Here is a 20,005-nt window from a genome sequence, read left to right on the forward strand (position 1 = left end):
TGGCTGACACCTGGGCTGACGTCTTGGCTGACACCTGGGCTGACGTCTTGGCTGACACCTGGGCTGACGTCTTGGCTGACACCTGGGCTGACGTCTTGGCTGACACCTGGGCTGACGTCTTGGCTGACACCTGGGCTGACGTCTTGGCTGACACCTGGGCTGACGTCTTGGCTGACACCTGGGCTGACGTCTTGGCTGACACCTGGGCTGACGTCTTGGCTGACACCTGGGCTGACGTCTTGGCCGACACCTGGGCTGACGTCTTGGCCGACACCTGGGCTGACACCTGGGCTGACGTCTTGGCTGACACCTGGGCTGACGTCTTGGCTGACACCTGGGCTGACGTCTTGGCTGACACCTGGGCTGACGTCTTGGCTGACACCTGGGGTGACGTCTTGGCTGACACCTGGGGTGACGTCTTGGCTGACACCTGGGGTGACGTCTTGGCTGACACCTGGGGTGACGTCTTGGCTGACACCTGGGGTGACGTCTTGGCTGACACCTGGGGTGACGTCTTGGCTGACACCTGGGGTGACGTCTTGGCTGACACCTGGGGTGACGTCTTGGCTGACACCTGGGGTGACGTCTTGGCTGACACCTGGGGTGACGTCTTGGCTGACACCTGGGGTGACGTCTTGGCTGACACCTGGGCTGACGTCTTGGCTGACACCTGGGTTGCAGCCCTGGGCTGACGTCTACAATAAACTTTCATTTTGTTTTTTAATCCGAGTAGCCAACTTTTTGGAAAATTGTGATGTTTCTGTCGTCAGTACGAGTCGAGATACTAATGACATCACCATCTTCTAGCAAGTGTGTGTGAACTTAAGTGGGCCAGAGCCCCCATGGTGGCCAGTGGGGAGGCTTCCCCCTCAACACTAGTGGTCGGAGGCTTCCCCTTTAGAACTGGCGAAGCTCGGAAACGCCACCACCCCCCCGGGAGCACCGCTCGAGGGACCGGATGAAGCAACGCTTCAGGGACTCCCTTTCCCACTGCTGCCACTTACATAGAATAGGAATGACTGGCCGTCGCGTTTGTGTGTGCGCTTGAGGGCCCGAGGTCATCAACGTCACCATTGATGAACTGATTCAGTTTAGTGTATAACTAAACATGGTCCTCAAACCCTTAAACACTTCATAGCATTGACGACCATTTCACTGACCTGGTTGATACCTGGTTGATACCTGGATGATACCTGGATGATACCTGGATGATACCTGGTTGATACCTGGTTGATACCTGGTTGATGGAGTTCTGGGAGTTCTTCTACTCCCCAAGCCCGGCCCGAGGCCAGGCTCGACTTGAGAGTTTGGTCCACCAGGCTGGTGCTTGGAGCGGCCCGCAGGCCCACATACCCTCCTGTATAAGTTATAGCTCTGGGCCCCGCCTCGTAGTTGTAAATTAACCGTCGGAGCCACTTTTTTTCCCAGTGCTCTGTTTTAAGCCTGTTTGCTCTTGCAGGTGTAAATGAAGATACTCATCATTATTTACTGTTCACGCTGAATACGTGTGCTCATTAAGGTGGGATTTGAGGGGGTGAGCTTCAGCTCCTAAGCCCTGCTTGTCAGCTATCGGTTGGTTAGTACAGGAGGGGGTGGGAGGTGGGTTCTCGCTGTTCATGTCGGAATGCGATTAATGATAGTTGACACGCATGTTCTTAGAGGCAATAAAGCACTAATCAATACGTGATGGACAACACATCAAATGACCCTTGACTTGAAGAGTAGAGGTGTACCGTAGACAGAGAGAGAGAGGTGTACCGTAGAGAGAGAGAGAGAGAGGTGTACCGTAGACAGAGAGAGAGAGAGGTGTACCGTAGAGAGAGAGAGAGAGGTGTACCGTAGACAGAGAGAGAGAGAGGTGTACCGTAGAGAGAGAGAGAGAGAGAGGTGTACCGTAGACAGAGAGAGAGAGAGGTGTACCGTAGAGAGAGAGAGAGAGGTGTACCGTAGACAGAGAGAGAGAGAGAGGTGTACCGTAGACAGAGAGAGAGAGAGGTGTACCGTAGAGAGAGAGAGAGAGGTGTACCGTAGACAGAGAGAGAGAGAGAGAGAGGTGTACCGTAGACAGAGATAACACACCATTAGCACCACAGGTCCATGACTATTCGCTATCCTCCCAGCAAGCATAATAAATAATCTTAGCAATAATTTTTCCACTGTTAACAGTATTAATAAATATTGTCCTAACAAAAGTGAACGTGTTTCGAAAAAAAAAGTTAAAGTTCTTACAAGTGTCGGACCAATCGGGTTATAGCAGATGTGCGGGCCGCTCCAAGCAACAGCCTGTTGGACCAAGTTACCACAAGTCGAGCCAGGCCCGGCTTGGGAAGAGTAGAACTCTCGGGATTCACTCTAGGTATGCTCTAGGATATATTTATTATAACACGCCACTAATATACCGTGTACTCACCTAGTTGTGCTTGCGGGGGTTGAGCTCTGGCTCTTTGGTCCCGCCTCTCAACCGTCAATCAACAGGTGTACAGGTTCCTGAGCCTACTGGGCTCTATCATATCTACACTTGAAACTGTGTATGGAGTCAGCCTCCACCACATTACTGCCTAATGCATTCCATTTGTCAACCACTCTGACACTAAAAAAGTTCTTTCTGTGTGAAAGTATACGGTTTATAAGGATGTGCTTCTGAGTGGAGACGCTAGCGAGTCCTCAGCTGAACTGCTAATCAGGTGAAAGGAACGCTCCGGCAATCAGGTTTCCTAGAGCATGAGCTTCTAGGAAACAGAAGGCTATGAGGTGCCGTATTTCCGTTCCCAAATGTACTTGTGTGTGTGTATAGGTCAGGGTTGAGCAACAGCTCCCTAACCCCGCTTTTCCCTCTGTTATGATTTTTCTACTGTTTGTCGTCGTGTTTCCTTTGGCGGCTGCTTATTGAATTAACCTCGACGATCTTCTCCGTTTACTCGTGACAGATGGTGGAATGATACTAAGATTAATAAAGATGCCGATACCCATTTATCCATTCGTGTCACTATTTGTGCCTGGTAAGCTGGGGCCAGATTCACGAAAGCACTTGTAAGTAAGTAAGTGGCCACCACTTACGGGCTATTCATGCCCGTGCCACCTTTTGGGTGGCTTAATCTTCATCAATCAATCAATGATCTTCCTCATGTAACTTAATCTCCACCGCTGTGGCCTTCAACTCGCTCACCTTTTCACTGTCGGCGAGTACCCTCAGCTCTGGGACAAATCTATTCCCATATATATATATATTATATGAAGCTGCAAGAGCTTCACATTCAAGAGTTGGTCGCAGGTGGTATATAGCATTTTGAAATCCTTTGTGTCTAGGTTCCTGACGGCTATTGTCATAATTGCCTGATAGACATGTGGTGCAAAAGTTATTTTGTTAATGGGGTGTTCAACGGTTGGTATGTCATGCTCCCATAGATTCTTGTGTACCATTATTTCTGACACCCGCCTCTCCCTTTCAGCCTTGTTTAGACCCCCCTAAGGGGGGTTTTCTCCCCCTCATCTATCCTTATTACTGTGTGTGTGGGAAGGGGATACAATCTTAGATAAGAAGAGAGTGAGTGGCCACATCCGGTCAAGAGCCGTAGCTGTAAGCTGGTCCAGAGGAGAGAGAGTGTGTGTGTGTGTGTGTCAGCCCCCTGTGCTCCTCGCTCCCTCCAGCTGCTCTATTATCGTGACTTGTGTGACTGACCGTGTCTAGGTGCCTCGTCTGCCTATTGTGGGTGGGGCTCCGTCCGTGGCAAGAGTGACAACCGCCACAGAAAATGGCGCCATTTAGTCCGTGTCTTCATAAGTCTAAGTCATGGCCGCAGGTGCCTTCTCCAGCTTGAACCAGCGCGGGTCGTGTGTATTGTGTGTCTTTGTCCAGTGACTGTGTGTGTAACCTGCACATTGTATAGATATACACACCTGAAATGTTGAAGAAAAGGCTGTCAAGGAGTGTGGGCAACCTCGTGCGGGAAGATGATGATATTGTCTGCAGTTTCGGCAATTCGGTAATAGGCTGTTTTGTGTTTAAACTTATCCCGTTAACTTTGTTGTTTTTATATTTTTTGTGTAGGATTTATGTCCAGGGCGGGTACTGTATACGGTTTAGGATAGCACGAATCCTATTGGCTCTGTTAAATCCTGTATGAACCCTTCCATTGCATAAGATTATAAATGTGCAACTTCCACTTTCCCCCGTTTTTTGTAATATATGTTTAGTTTAAGATTGATTGATTGATGAAGATTAAGCCACCTAAGAGGTGGCACGGGCACGTTTAAGATGGTTGAGAATCAAATATATATATATATATATATATATATATATATATATATATATATATATATATATATATATATATATATATATATATATATATATATATATATATATATATAATATTTGACATAACTCTTGCTTTTTTATTGGTTTTGGGTGAGGTGGGTGCATGAGAATGGACGTAACTGCAGAGGGCCTATTGGGCCATACCGGGTGCCTTGAAGTGGGTAGAATATTCTACCCACTTAAAGTGGGTAGAATAGTGGGTAGAATGTGAGTAGAATAAAGTGGTGGGTAAAGTGGGTAGAATATTCTACCCACTTAAAGAATATAGTCGGTGGTAGAATATAGTGGGTATATAATGAATATAGTGGGTAGAATATAGTCGTGCATTAATTGACTGTTGATTGCTGGTGTTGACTTTTATATGTATGTATGTATGTATGTATGTATGTATGTATGTATGTATGTATGTATGTATGTATGTATGTATGTATGTATAATATTAAAACTTGTACAGGAGAATGTGAGGAGGAGTGAGGAGTACGAGGCAGCAGTAAACTAACAGTACCGGACACAGGGTGGCGTCACTGTCGCTCACAGCTTAGTCAACCTCCGCAAACTGCTCCCTCCACACACCAGCTCGGCCTCCTAAGGTTTTCCCAACGTCAAAAAAACGGTCAATTTAAAGTGTTCCTCTCCTAACCTACCAGAGGACCCAAAACAGAAAACGGTACGTCACTTTCGCCAGCCGCTTCCATTTTCTAGTACGACAATTTATGGCCATGTGTAACGCATACGTGCGAAATGCGACGTTCTTTGTAAGGTTGTAGAGCGACCCGGCCTCCTAATAGAACGTCGCATTTTTGACGTATACCCTACCTCCTAGTGCCAAAAATTTTCGTACTAATAAATGGTAACGGCTCGCGAAAGTGACATGCTGTCCCGTTTTCTGTTTCGGATAAGGGCGCGCTTTAGTACGATAGTTTCTTGAAGTTGGAAAATCTTAGGAGGACGGACTGTGCACTCCACGCACCAGAAGTTTACAGGAATGTGGTAACGGGATGGATGTATGTTGTTTAAGATTCGCTACCGGGAACAAAAAGTTTTAATACCACGGGCTATGGTGAGCCCGCAGTAGGATGGATGTAGTGACCGCATTTCTCACTCGTGATCCACTCCCACACAAACACTAACATCGGCACATTACCCAAATAACTGGCTGATATCGCTTTAGAATAAAAAGGCAATTACAACATGTTTTCTAAATACAGTTTAGACAACCTACGTCAGACCAAGTGCTAGAATACGCAGTATCGTCACTGAATCAGCACATCATAACGAACCAAAAAGAAAGTTTAAAAAGGTCAAAGGTAACTGTCAAACAGCTCAATCGAGCTTTAGCTCTTGGACCCCGTGTGTGCCTGTATGAATGACACAGTAGGTTTGCTTTGAACAGAAAAAGGGCACAACATAGCAAAACAAAAAAAGTTCAAATACGCTATGGCAAGCAGGACCAAAACAAAAACTCTATTCTAGGCCTATGTACAAAATTATAATAGATGTATATTTTAGGCTAGCAGCTAGCTAGCCTAGGCTAGCAGCCTCATACGGGAGAGCCGCCGCTGATTTTCAAAGCTCTTTGCTCCAAATCTCGCCATTAAAGTCTCGGCTGTAGACGGACCCTGCAGCCGAACTTGACTATAACGACAGGCGGAGTTGTAACAGGAATTATTGAGAATTAATGACGCTATTGAGCCATAGAGTTGTATATTGTTTACAGCGTGGCTGAGGTGGCGGAAGGGGGGGGGGGGGGAGGGGGATGTGATTCCTTTGTCCTCACCGGAAGGGTTCGGTCGACCGGTTGATGAGACCTCTCCTTCCGACCATTGAAACTCGACAGTAAATCTGAGGACTCTGACGGAACTGAGGTTTCTGGGCGTCCGTGGGAGTCTTTTGTCAATGGAAGGAGCTGCCAGTATTCCTCCGGTCTAGCCACGAGATGTACTGTGCGCCTGAAACTTTACACATCGCTTATTGACCCTTCCTAACCCACTACACACCGCTAACATAGTCCCCTTAATACATTACACACCGTTAATACACTTGACGATATGTATTACTGATTACACACAAATCACAATAGCGTATGCATCAAATGAACAAATCCACAGGGGCTGTAGCTCAGTCGATTAAGGCAGCGTCTGGGATGCTCTCAAATGTAGGTTCGAATCCTCGTCACGGCCCTTGTGGATTTGTTCATGTATTACTGACCTTTCGAGCTACACGACAATATACGACAAAATTCTACACGAATCGATAAAAAAGGTTTTAGCTGTCGTAAGGTAATTTGGAAGTATGCAGGTGTGTTAATGACGAATATTGACTGTAACATCTGCCTGTGTATTCAAGCGTTCGATACCAACTTTGGCCGCAAATAAAGCTTTTGTTTTTTTTCGAATTGTTGTTAGATGTAACATTGTAGTCATCGGAAGGTGAAAACTTTCCCGCCAACTGCACGAGTCATAAAGACCCGTTCTTGCATTTTTGTATGTAACCGACCAGTCTGCTAAAAATTAAAGTGCTTTAATTAATTGTATTGGCGTTTTTTATGCATCGGCCTCTGTAAATTAGGAGAGGTTGCTTGGGTTTGAACGCTTTGGTTAGGTAATACAGTTGTATAATTTTATGGATATTCGCAGGGGGGGTGGGGCAGGGTATGTAACACAGGTAGCAACTATAGCCTACCGTAGGTGTAACCAGTTAAACTCCTCACCAGGATGGGTTGCCGTACCAACCGGAAATCCATATCCACCGGCTGTGGTGGATATGTGGGCCTGCGGGCCGCTCCAAGCAACAGCCGGTTGGACCAAGTTCTCACAAGTCAAGCCTGTCCTCGGGGCGGGCTTGAGGAGTAGAAGTAGTCCTAGAACACCATCCAGGTACAATCCAGGTACAAGCTCGACGTTGGTAACGTGATGACCTCGAGCTTACTGGCCACTGCTTATTATCAGGGCGACATACACTTCCTTTCCGGGAGCAACTGTCACCAAACACCTCGGCCGGAAATCATGCAGTCTCCCGCTCTACCCGGACGTCATGGGAAATGTGTTATTTATTTGTGCTTATAGTTGGAAATCTCGGGAAAGTATATGTTTCTTGGGTAAAGTATTTGGGTACGATAATGAGGGCACGAGTTGTGTTGGTGTGTGAGGAGGTTGAGGTGTGCCCCAGGGAAGGGAAGCCATTATAACCACACCAACACGCTATTGTAGCGCCTGTTGGAATGGTCAGCACGAGCCATGTGAAGGCTCTTTGACCATAATGGTCTTCCGGAAGGTGGTCAACTGGGCCTCCCGACTATTACACTTACAAGTAAACACTAACGTTTTCCAAAATTGACCACATCCGGGGTCTTTGTTGTAAATTTACCCTTTTAAGAATGACGACCGGGCCGCGGGGACGCTAAGCCCCAGAAGCACCTCAAGGTAACCTGTTGTCGATGGTAAGCACACAAGTGTTTTTGTGTACAACTCCAGAGGCTACGTCCTTTGGTCTTGGGTTTCATATTGTGACGGCTGTGTGCTAGTGGAAAAGCTTGTGTGTGTTGTTGTGGTGAGAGAGAAAGGTGTGTGGCTTGTGGTGGTTAGTGGGCTAGGGGCTCGGAGCACGTGGATGGCCGGGTGCGCCTTGACCCCTGCATCCTGTGGTCAAGCAGCTGGTCTTGTGATAGCACAAGCCACACACTCCATAACTTGGTACATTTAATTCATGCTCATAGCCACACAAATGTATATATTAAACTCTTTAGTGCTCATTTAAAACATCTTTCCCTGTAGATTGTAAATATGTGCAAAAAAGACAAATTTGTGTATCTTTGCTTGCAGAACTTCTTCAGCAAGAGGTCATTTAAAAGTAACCCGCTGAAGAGGACCAAGTCGGTAACGAAGTTGGAGCGGACGAAGCGAGGTGGGCGTGGGGGCGTGGGCGGCCTCCTGGAACCTGACCCCCTCAGTCTGGGCTCCTCCACCAGACTGAGATCTTCAAGGTCACACGAATCCCTCTTATCTAGTCATAACATGATGAACACACTCGACCTAGCCGCTGGTGGGTTGCGTGGAATCTGTTTTCTATAACACATAATATAAACAAAATTCTAGTAATACGACTGTTCTAGACTAAAAATATGTGATGTCAAATCAATAAATGAGTGTTTTCGTCGATTTTTTTGATAATACTGACGTTTGCTTCATAAATGATTATACCATTTCCTCAGGCGAGGTGACCATCAAACCACTACATGCCAGTGTTCTGGGGCAGGAGCATTGCTTCCAGGTAAGCCTTATTCCAGTGTTCTGGGGCAGGAGCATTGCTTCCAGGTAAGCCTTATTCCAGTGTTCTGGGGCAGGAGCATTGCTTCCAGGTAAGCCTTATTCCAGTGTTCTGGGGCAGGAGTATTGCTTCCAGGTAAGCCTTATTCCAGTGTTCTGGGGCAGGAGCATTGCTTCCAGGTAAGCCTTATTCCAGTGTTCTGGGGCAGGAGCATTGCTTCCAGGTAAGCCTTATTCCAGTACGCACTCTAATGAAATAATGTTACTTTGATCCAACCTCAATAACGCTAATATGTGTCATATTACTGTCAATGGCGTTGGTTCAACAGGTATTCAACCTGGTGACAGGCTAATATACTCTAAAGTATGACAGATGCATACTAGTAACTAAACTTATTATGTTTAAACGAAATTTATATTTTGATATTGAATTAAAAGCATTTTATTTGTTCAGTAATTGTTCTTAATGCATATCTTGGCAAAACTATTTATATTAAATTCTGATATGGCTCAAGTGGCATTTATTGTACAAAAGTATGTAGGCAAATTTTCTTGATTATTTCCTCAGATTATTAATGCTCTTGATGCCGTTTATTAGGAATATTACAATATTTAGAAACATATAGAGGCCTACAAACATACATTTTTTTATTTTATTTTATTTTATTTATATATATACAAGAAGGTACATTGGGTTTGAGAGAATACATTGGATAGTACAGTATTTACATTCTTGTAAAGACACTAGTACGCGCAGCGTTTCGGGCAGGTCCTTAATCTAGCAGATAATTTTAAGTAGGTAATTTCAATCAGAATTAATAAATGAAAGATACATTACAAGAGAAAAATGAGATGAGAGAGATAAGTAAGTATATTAAAGCACATTGTTATATTAAAGCTCTGATTGATTACATTGACAGCTTGATTAGTAACATGTTTAATTTTTTTTAATTAATTAATTTTTTTTAATTAATTTAAAAAAAAAACATTCTTACATGTTTAATTGAAGATTCTGGCACAGCTTGCTTAAATTATAACGTTTTATAGTTACCTGTTCACCAGTTGTCTCCCATTATGATAAACACAAGATGACCACTGATATTTGTTTTCATTTTCTAAGAATGCTACAACAATGTCTCGTCTTCCTGCTTAACACTATTGCAGGCAAGACGTGTATTTATGCGTTTAGTGAGGTCTTCTGTGTAGTCAAGACAGGTGGTTATCAGAAAATAGGTCATAGCAGTGTTTAAAGGGCGAGTATCTTAATTTTAAGATAAGTCATCAATGAGCCTCTTAATATTACATTTTTTAAAAGGTTGGTAACGGCCTTGTTGACTGCAATCTGATGCTCGCAAATCAGCAGGGCTTTTGTTATGCCCAGTTTTGTTTAATTACCTAATTGCTGGATTTTGTATCAGTATTTTGTCATTCAATGTATTTAGTATGTTCTTAGGCACAACACTTTAATTGCATACAATTATTATGAAAAGTGCACAAGTAAAGTAGTAAAAGTCTATTCTATGTAATGTTAATAGTGAGTCAAGTCTCCTTTAGGGTGTCGGGTTCAATAATATCTCGCCCACTCAATAAGCTGAAAGCGTTTGATTCCTGGAGCTATGGAATAATTTGGTGGTGGTGTTCGTGAGCTGTGTATGTTTGGTCGTCTACAGGTGGCTTCTCTATTGTGGAATCCATGAACCCACTTGTTATTATTGAGTATTTGCTTCCTAGAACCTCCTAGATATGACCCAACGTTTGCTGAACAGCAGCAAGCAGCTCCTCAAACATTATATTATAATAGCAACAGTTCCCCAAAATTATATTATAAGATCCAAGTGAGGCAACCTTATAAAATGTATGAAGAGGGGGTATTGAATGTGACAGTATTCAGAATGTAATATACAGTATGTATGATTGTCAACCAAAATACAGTATCATTCTTACAATTAAGCTACAGATAGCCTGTCATGCTCCCCAAAATGCCTTCAATATGTGTATAACTACTAATGTCCTCATAGCAATACATGCCTAACCACTTGACTGGATGGTAGAGCGACGATCTCGCTTCATGCAGGTTGGTATATAGTCGGGGATTGAACACTAACCTGCAAGTGGTTGGGCACCATATATTCCTCCACCCCCTTTCATTCCATCCCAAATTCTTATCTTGATCCTTTCCCAGTGCTATATAGTTGTATTGTTGACACTTTCCCTTGATAGTTAACTTCCTTCGCAGTAATACCATGTTATCAAACAAAACAATATTGTAGGGCAAACCATCACTGGTTTATTGGGCACTCTTGACGAATCAAAATTGAACTGCCTGAAGCATGTCAAAATATAAACAAAAAATAATAAAATATAAATAAACTCTTTGAATAAAGGCCTGTGCATTTTACATGTGTAAGTATGAAAGATACGGAAAGGGAATTGTACTTGATGTTTCAACTGTTTGAACATACCAGATTAGAGAAAACTGTCCTAGACTATATGAAGGGTTACATAGTGTCAGGTATGTGATATGTCAGGTATGTCAGCTGTGTGATACTGAAAAAGCCCCATCTCGTGTGTATCATTTCACCTTGTTCATTGTTTTAAGTAAATATGACAAAATTATATATATTCCAAATATAATTCATTGAACTCTCTTTGTGGTTTCCAGGTAACCTCCCCAACTGGCACCCGTTACTTCAGTTGCAGAACCGCAGATGAAAGAGACAGATGGGTCGACTCCCTCCGCAAGGCTGTTAACCCTAATTATGACAGTATTCGGAGAACGGAGAATTCTCTAAAAATATTTATCCTTGAAGCTAAAGGAGTTAGTAATAAGAAAAGGTATGGAATTTATTACACTTTTAACTTTCATATGAACCAAGACTTTAAAATATATTTGTTACCTGTACCATAACTCATACCATACTGTATTGCTGCAAATTCATTCTTCATTTATTAAGGCCTAATACAAAGAAATATTCAGTACTGTACTGTGTGTGTACTGCTGCCTGTCAATGGTGACTATTCTCTTCCTTTTCTTAAATTATAGTTTATGTACTTATGGTCATGTCATTCTCATTTGTTTTTTCAGGTACTTTTGTGAACTGCTTCTTGACACCTCCCTCTATGCACGGACATCCAGCAAGCAAAAGGTGGAGATGTGCTTCTGGGGAGAGCAGTTTGAGTTTAGCAATCTACCTTCTGTTGAGAATATTAGTGTTGCTCTTTATAGAGAAGGAGAAAAGAAGAGAAAGAAGGTAAGAAACAATTGAGTGCATTAAAATAATAGTATATCAAATCAAGTTTTTGGTTTTATCACTTGTTTTGAAGTGATAAAACTTTTGTTTTCACATTTAGCTGGGAACAAAATTTCACTATATCTTTGATGCCACATTCGTTCCAGCAACTCGTATTCTTTGATAATGTGGCTTATCCATCTTGAACTGCTTGCCGTTCAACTTGTTTTACTTTACCGTGTCTCAAATCTTTTTAGCTTGTGTACAGAATTAGAACCTAAATACTTGTGCTGTTTTCAAATTTATCACAATACTACAGTAGATATCTCTTATAATAATACATTTCCTCATTATTAGGTATTCATTATAGATACAAAACCTTACTATTGTCACATGACCTTTTTTATGCTATCTCGAAGCACTATTTTTTTTTTTTGTTTTTTTTTTTTTTTATTATTTTCTACCACAGACGTGGCCACACATTTACAATGCTAACCAGCATATATACATTTTCTTCTGTCCTCCATGGACAGGGTTAGAGAAGTGTTAAACATACAGTTCAAGGGTTTATTGAACACTCAACCACAGAAGGTGATTCGGTGCTTTTAAAACGCTAAGCCAACCTACATACGTAAATACAAAGATACACAGACTTACGTACGCCCTACATAAAGTATTAGATGTGTCTTTTACACAGTGTCACCAATGTACATTCACAAAGGTGAAATGTAATTCTGATCAGCTTCTATATATGCTTTATACCCATACATATACATACACACACACACATACACATACATATATACACACATACATGCATTCACATACATTTGTCTCATTTACCCTGACAGGGTGAGGTAGCTGATAAAGAAACTAGTGTGCAATTAAGCACTTAATGATCTCGAAGCACTGTGTTGTCTCAAGGCTTATGATGCTTGTGTATGGGTGGTAAAAAGATTTTTTCATATGAGCCATGTGAACCCCCTTCCCCCCATTGGTGACCATTGCTGCTGCTTCCATTTTTTGTAATAACGGTATTGATTTGGTCATTTATTTTCTTTATTAGGAGAAGCATGTCTTGGTCGGGACAGTAAATATACCAGTAGCCAATGTCACCAGTCGTTGTCACATTGAGAAGTGGTACCAAGTACAACACGACAACAGGGCGCCAAGTAAAGACAATGCAGCTCTCCGAATCAAGTGCAAATTTCAGTCAATTGATATTCTTCCAATTGAACTTTATTCAGATTTCCTCCAGGTTAGTTAATTTTTGAATTGTTGAAATGCATGATCTACATAATCACTGTATGATAAAAGTATAAATTTAAATTAGTGGGGATTAATTTTGTAATAGAAAAGTATATTATTTCTAATGCTCGTATATCAATCGGTTGTATTGTTGTAATGAAAGCAAGATTTCTAAGATAGTTGATGTCATTTCTAAAAGACATGTGGGAATACCTTCCAAGAAAATGAATTATATACTATACTGAGATGTTAATTTAAAATGCAGATGCTTGAGACTGTCTTGGTCAGTTTTTTATTTTTAATACCAACTTTCTATTTACAGTACGTAAAGGCAAACTACAGTATGGTTTGTGAGCTACTGGAACCAGTCATTAGTGTAAAAGCCAAAGAGGACATTGCAACAGCAATGATCCATATTATGCAGAGAGAAGGAATAGCAAGAAACTTCTTGGCAGACCTTGTCATGATGGAGATTGACAGAATAGGTAAGTCTTTTTATTTACATTTATCATCAGCCATACCCTTTTCCACTTTCATGAGGGATGAAAAGGCACCTTGTGAAGGCACCTTCAAAAAGAAAATGGTGGAAAAATACTGCAGGGAAAAGGTCTCTAAATATTCAGTGACACTTTTCTCTTGCAGTATCTTCTACAGTGAATACTGTAATCATTTGTATTTAAAAAATATTCAAAAGAATAATATACCTGTACATTCATTTAACAACTGTTCTAATGTATGTATATTTAATAAGACCACTAATACACAAGCATTTCGAACACAACTTAAAATAATTAAGTTTGGTTGTTTAACCACTCTACTGTACAGAGCACCTTCTTGATATTATATATAGGTGCACTGCAAATATATCAAATATTGTTTAATAACATAATGAAGCAGGACACACACACACATAAGGACATCAGCACAACAAGTTACACTTAGTTTTAATGTGACAGTCACATTGTGGCACTGTGACTGTCACACAGTCACAGTAATCTTATCAGTACTGTAATAAAGTTAGACAGGAGGTGACCAGCCCTAACAATTATCAACTCTGATATCAACCTGCTGTGTCTCTCTTTGCATTACAAAATGAGATTTGTATCTGTTTATTTAGCACCATTTATTTAATTTAAGGGTTGCTAAAACTAAACTGTACTAAAGAATGATGATATTTGTTTAGAAAGATTGACTTACATTCATTGATTCACTACACTACACTTTGTTGATTGATATAAAAAACTGAATGGTCCTAACTTATTTATTATATCCTTTGCTTCTGAAAGAGAACATATTATCTATGAATTATTGTTTCAGAGACAGTAGATAGTAGCAATCAGGTCAAGAATAAGGTCATTGTAAGTAAAAGTAAAGCTGCCCAATATATTGCTTGAGCAGTTCTTCCATTCCCATCTTCCATGGTGTATGTCCCTATTTCAGTGTTCAAATTTTGTAGCTGGCATTTAGTCCAAGACAGTGACTATTTAATAGTTTGCACTCTGGGCCATTGGTTTAGATCTATACTTCCACTTGTACTTTTGAGAGGCACAGCTATCCATATACAGTACTGTACACAGTATGGTTTTCAATCTGAAAGATCTTGTGTAACAAATTTACTCAGTTTCTATGATCGAGCCGCAGAGATTTTATAGGAAAGAAATGGTTGGGTTGAATGCATCTATCTGGACCTAAAAAAAAAAGACTTTTGACAGAGTTCAACATAAGAATTTGTTCTGGAAACTGGAACATAGTATTGGAAGGGTGATGGGTAAACTTCTAACATCGATGACAAATTTTCTGATAGAAAAATGAGGGCAGTAATCAGAGGCAATGTACTGGACTGGAGAAACGTCAAGTGGAGTACCACAGGGTTCAGTTCTTGCTCCGGTAATGTTCATTGTCTACATAAATGATCTACCAGATGGAATACAGAATTATGTGAAGATGTTTGCTGATGATGCTAAAATAATGGGGAAGATGAGTAACTTAGATGATTGTCATGTACTTCAAGAAGTTCTGGACAAAATAAGTATATAGAGCACAACTTAGCAAATGGAATTTAATGTATATAAATGTCATGTTATGGAATGTGGAATAGGAGAACATAGACCCCACACAACCTATAAATTATGTGAGAAATCTGTAAAGAATTCTGATAAAGAAAGAGATCTAGGGGTGGTTCTAGGTAGAAAACTATTACCCGAGGACTATATAATGAAAATTGTGTGAGGAGGCTGTGCTACACATTCGGAATACTTCAAATTGCTTTTAAATACATAGATGGCAAAATACTAAGGAATTGTTCACGACGTTTGTTAGACCAAAGCTGGAATATGCAGCTGTTGTATGGTGCCCATATCTTAAGAAGTACAACAACAAACTAGAAAAAGTGCAAAGACATGCAACTAAATGGCTACCAGAACTGAAGGATATGAGCTACGAAGAGAAGTTAGAGGCATTAAAAATGCCAAAACTAGAAGATAGTGATCATATCACCTCTTTTTCTTCTATGTACAATACAGTAACCAGAATCGGTAAAATTGATAGAGAAGAATTCCTGAGACCTGGAACTTCAAGAACAAGAGGTCATAAATTTAAACTAAGTAAACAAAGTTGCCAAAGGAATACAAGAAAATTCGCTTTCGCGAACAGTGTGGTAGACGGTTGGAACAAGTTAGATGAGAAGGTGGTGAAGGCCTAAGCCGTCAGTAATTTCAAAGCGTTATGACAAAGGGTGCTGGGAAGACGGGACACCACGAGCATAGTTTTCATCCTGTAACTTACTTAGGTAATTGCAACACTCTAAAATATATCACACCTACTTTAGCAAGTTAGTCACATAGCTTATAATTAAATACTGTAGACTTAATGCCATGATATCACTTGCACTCCAGTCCATCCCTTGAACTATTCATTTAGTTGTCCCTCCTATCATCACATGGTGGGGGTTGGGGAGCCGGTCGGCCGAGCGGACAGCACGCTGGACTTGTGATCCTGTGGTCCCGGGTTCGATCCCGGGCGCCGACGAGAAACAATGGGCAGAGTTTCTTTCACCCTATGCTCCTGTTACCTAGCAGTAAAATAGGTACCTGGGTGTTAGTCAGCTGTCACGGGCTGCTTCCTGGGGTTGGAGGCCTGGTCGAGGACCGGGCCGCGGGGACACTAAAGCCCCGAAATCATCTCAAGATAACTCAAGATAAGATGGTGCACAGGCAGTTAAAGCAAATAACCTACACCCCCTCGATAAATTTGAAGTACAGTATTAACAAGCATATACCTTCCTTCCTTTGATTTTTCTTTCATTCCTGTCATTAGTCTTTCCATCCTTCCCATTATTTACTGATCCTATCATCTTTAACATAAACCAAGTACAGTACTGTACTGTCCGTCAAACCTTCCATCTACAAATTTTTTATAGTGTCACATATCTGTTCCTTATTTATCCCTTTTTGTTTTCTTTCCACACAGCCATTTGCTTTTCCCTTGAAGAGACTCGGGCAAGCTTGTGCCCCAGATTAGAGATTGTTTTAGTCTTCAGTGGGGATAAGATTAGTTGTAAACCATCTCATCAGCCCTCATAATGGGTGTAGGGCTGTTCCACTGAGTGGTGGGTGATGGACTTAACTCACACTCTCATACCATTTTGAGTTTAATATGTAATTTATTATTAATGCTTTCCACCACTACTGTATATTTCACTGTAAATTTATTGAGTATCTGTTTTTAATTATGTTCTTTGCAGTTACTGTATTATGTTATTACTGTATATTAAATTTTATGAATATACTATACTGTATATTAATTATTTTGTAAAATTTTCAGACGATTCTCATCTCTTGTTTCGTGGTAATTCATTGGCAACAAAAGCCATGGAGGCTTTCATGAAGCTTGTGGGCAGCAAGTACCTCCTCGACACATTACGGCAGGTCATCAACAAAGTTGTAGAAGCTGGACTTGATTGCGAGGTGAGTGTTAGTCATTATTTTTAATAATTTCTACAGTCTGTATATATATTGGCAGTCTTTCACCAAAGCTGCAAGTTTTCAGCATACAGTATTTCCATTATGTGTTTTAAAATGTGTATTTCATTCAAATTAAGAAAACATTTGTATAAAATTCATTTGGAATACACTGCTACTATACAGTATTCCTAAATCTGTGTCAGAAAATAAAGTTAACTTTGTGGTTGGCAAGGTGAAAAATTTCAAGAGTAGAAAGTAGTCGGTCTTCTAAATGAGTGGACAAAGAGTGTGGGAAAATGGCGATTGGAAGAGTACAAGATATAATGGAGAAATTAGACTGATCAGCAAGATGTGCTTTGTAGTGGAAGAGACAGCTAGTAGAGAGAGATGAGTGTGTATATGGCATCTATAGACTCCAAGAGAGCATAAATCAAGGTTGGTGGAATGTTATTAAATCATGTGAAGAGCTTTGATGTGGGAAGTAGAGCATCTGTGAGAATGATGTAGGATAAGGAGAGATTAGTTTGATATTATTGTAGGGGTATGGAAAGTGTACGTCATGTATCCATGGCTGTTAATTATGTACATGAAGAGACCATGAGGGATGCAATGGGAATTACATGTTATATATGTAAGAATAGATTCCACTTGGCTTGTACTGAGGTAAACAGCACAGCATACCTAAAAGCTGGACATTTATTCTGGGTATGCAACAATGATTTGCCAACTTGGAATATATTAAAACCACTTCTAGAAACCATGACGTATGACCAAAAAATTTCATTGAAACCCTACCAGGCTTTCAAGAAGAATGGGACACAAATAATAATGAGATGGGAACCAACGCTCCCAAACCATTATCACTGTATTATTATTATTCCTCCCTGTCTAGTCAATTAAGGACAAGACAGGGAAGAAACTGAATTAGAAATTCAGGAAGTTGTAAATTTTTATTCAGTACGCCCGGGTAAAGATGATAATAGAGGTGTAGCAGGCAACACTGACAGTTCGATAGATACGGACACTACAACAGACCTCTATAGAAAGAGATGAGGACATACATTTGCAAGTTCTATGTACTGTATTTGGACCATTTGGAAGGACATTTGCTCACACATGTCCTGTTTACCTTTTGTTGCATGACGTCATTGAAGTGCTCACATTAAGCATTCCTAGTTCTAGCATCCTACATCACTTAACGTGATGTAGGACTGCACCTTGGCCAGATTAACCCCAAAAGCTTAGCAGAATCATTGTACAAAAGAGGATTACCATAAAGCGACAAAAGGAGGACGAAGAATGACCTGTTTAAGAGTAAAGGTCACACAAAACACATGGAATCACAATGTCTACATAACCCCGGACAATATGGGTTCCAGACATAGATATTCTGGAAATAGAAAGGGATTAGAATGCAGCCGCCACCATCCCAGAAAATGTAAATATACTTAGGAAAGGAAAATATTGCTTTGGATCAACATGCAAGTTTTTCATTCTGAAATGTGGAAAATCTCATTCCAGGAAATAAGATGCTATGACCTCAGCTGCCCATACTTTGATGTGAAAGGTACAGAATGCTACATAAAGAGTGGCAAACAAGAAAATGTCTTTGGAGGAAAGTTAAATAATTTTTATACCCAGAAGAAAGAGAGATTAAAAGGTGGAAGAGAGAGAATGTATGGAACGGGCTGAAAGACCCACTTGCATACCAAAATCACAGATACAATTACACCCCACAACAGAACAAATAAGAGGCAAGAACACTACAACATTCAGTACTAGTCAGAACAAATATATATAGCATATATAGCATATATAGCATCGGCTATATATGCTTGGTTATGCTCCCTAAACATTAGGTTGTCAGACATCATTATTCCCAGATCCTTTACATCCTGCTTTCCTGCTATGGGCAGATTTGATTGTATTTTGAACCCTGTATTTTGTTTGTCGTCATATTTATCTTACCCGAGTACCTGGAATTTATCACTGTTAAACATGTTATTTTCTGCTGTCCAGTCAAAAACTTGATTTACATCTGCATGATGTTTATCACTATCTTCAACAGAAATAATTTTCATGCTGATTTTTGTCATCTTCAAAAGATGATACAAAGTTGTGACTTGATACAAAAAGTTGATTATTTTTTCCAGAAAAAGATTGTCCAGAAAGATGATAGGATGGATTATATGAATCTGCAAATCCAAGGATCACTATCCCAATGACTGAAGTATTCAAATCACTTGTGCTGTCCCATCTTGAGTATTGTTTTATCCTCACTTCCTCCCTTCAGAGCAGGAGAGATTGCTGAAATAGAGGGAATACAGAGAACATACACAGTATATATAGACAAGATAAAGCACCTAAATTATTGGGATCGTCTCAAAGCTCTCCAAATTTACTCCATAGAAAGGAGACTAGAGAGGTATCAAATAATATACACGTGGAAAATACTGGAGGGCCAGGTCCGAGGTCTACTCGGTAAAATAACAACACACTGGAGTGAATGATATGGAAGGAAATGCAGAATAGAACCAGTGAAGAGCAGAGGTGCCATAGGCACAATCATAAAATATTGTATAAACATCTGAGGTCCATGGTTGTTAAACATCCTCCCAGCGAGCATAAGAAATATTACCAGAACAAATGTGGACGTCTTTAAAAGAAAATGGACAGTTTTCTTAAAGACATGCCAGACCAAGCTGCTTGGAGCGGGCTGCTCCAAGCAGCAGCCTGTTGGGCCAAGCTCTAAAAAGTCAAGCATGGCCCCGGGTCGTGCTTGGGGAGTAGAAGAACTCTCTGAACCCCATACAGGTATAAATGCAGGTTGAATCTAGTTAAAAAATTGCCCGAGCAGACCAGAATACCACTCAATAGTAGTTAGGGCAATTGAAAAATTAAGCAAACTGCAAACAAAAATCCGTGGCTGATTTGAAATTTTGACATGGTGGTGGTATCCTGGAGCAAACTCACCATTCTTCT

The 20,005-nt window shown here is 40.9% G+C and overlaps 1 protein-coding gene across 1 annotated transcript in view; it reads left to right on the forward strand.

Moving 5' to 3' along the window:
* The window catches only part of LOC123746068 (uncharacterized), a gene marked incomplete in the record, with an annotated part of 339,547 nt that overhangs the window by 298,336 nt on the left and 21,206 nt on the right, over positions 1-20,005 (forward strand). Inside the window, 7 exon segments of the mRNA XM_069314232.1 lie at positions 8,140-8,359; positions 8,529-8,587; positions 11,246-11,418; positions 11,669-11,834; positions 12,880-13,071; positions 13,384-13,546; positions 16,884-17,026. Of these exon segments, the coding sequence (XP_069170333.1) occupies positions 8,140-8,359; positions 8,529-8,587; positions 11,246-11,418; positions 11,669-11,834; positions 12,880-13,071; positions 13,384-13,546; positions 16,884-17,026 (1,116 nt within the window).

The sequence above is a fragment of the Procambarus clarkii genome, chromosome 78 (assembly GCF_040958095.1).
Source record: "Procambarus clarkii isolate CNS0578487 chromosome 78, FALCON_Pclarkii_2.0, whole genome shotgun sequence".
In the NCBI taxonomy this organism is placed as follows: Eukaryota; Metazoa; Arthropoda; class Malacostraca; order Decapoda; family Cambaridae; genus Procambarus; species Procambarus clarkii.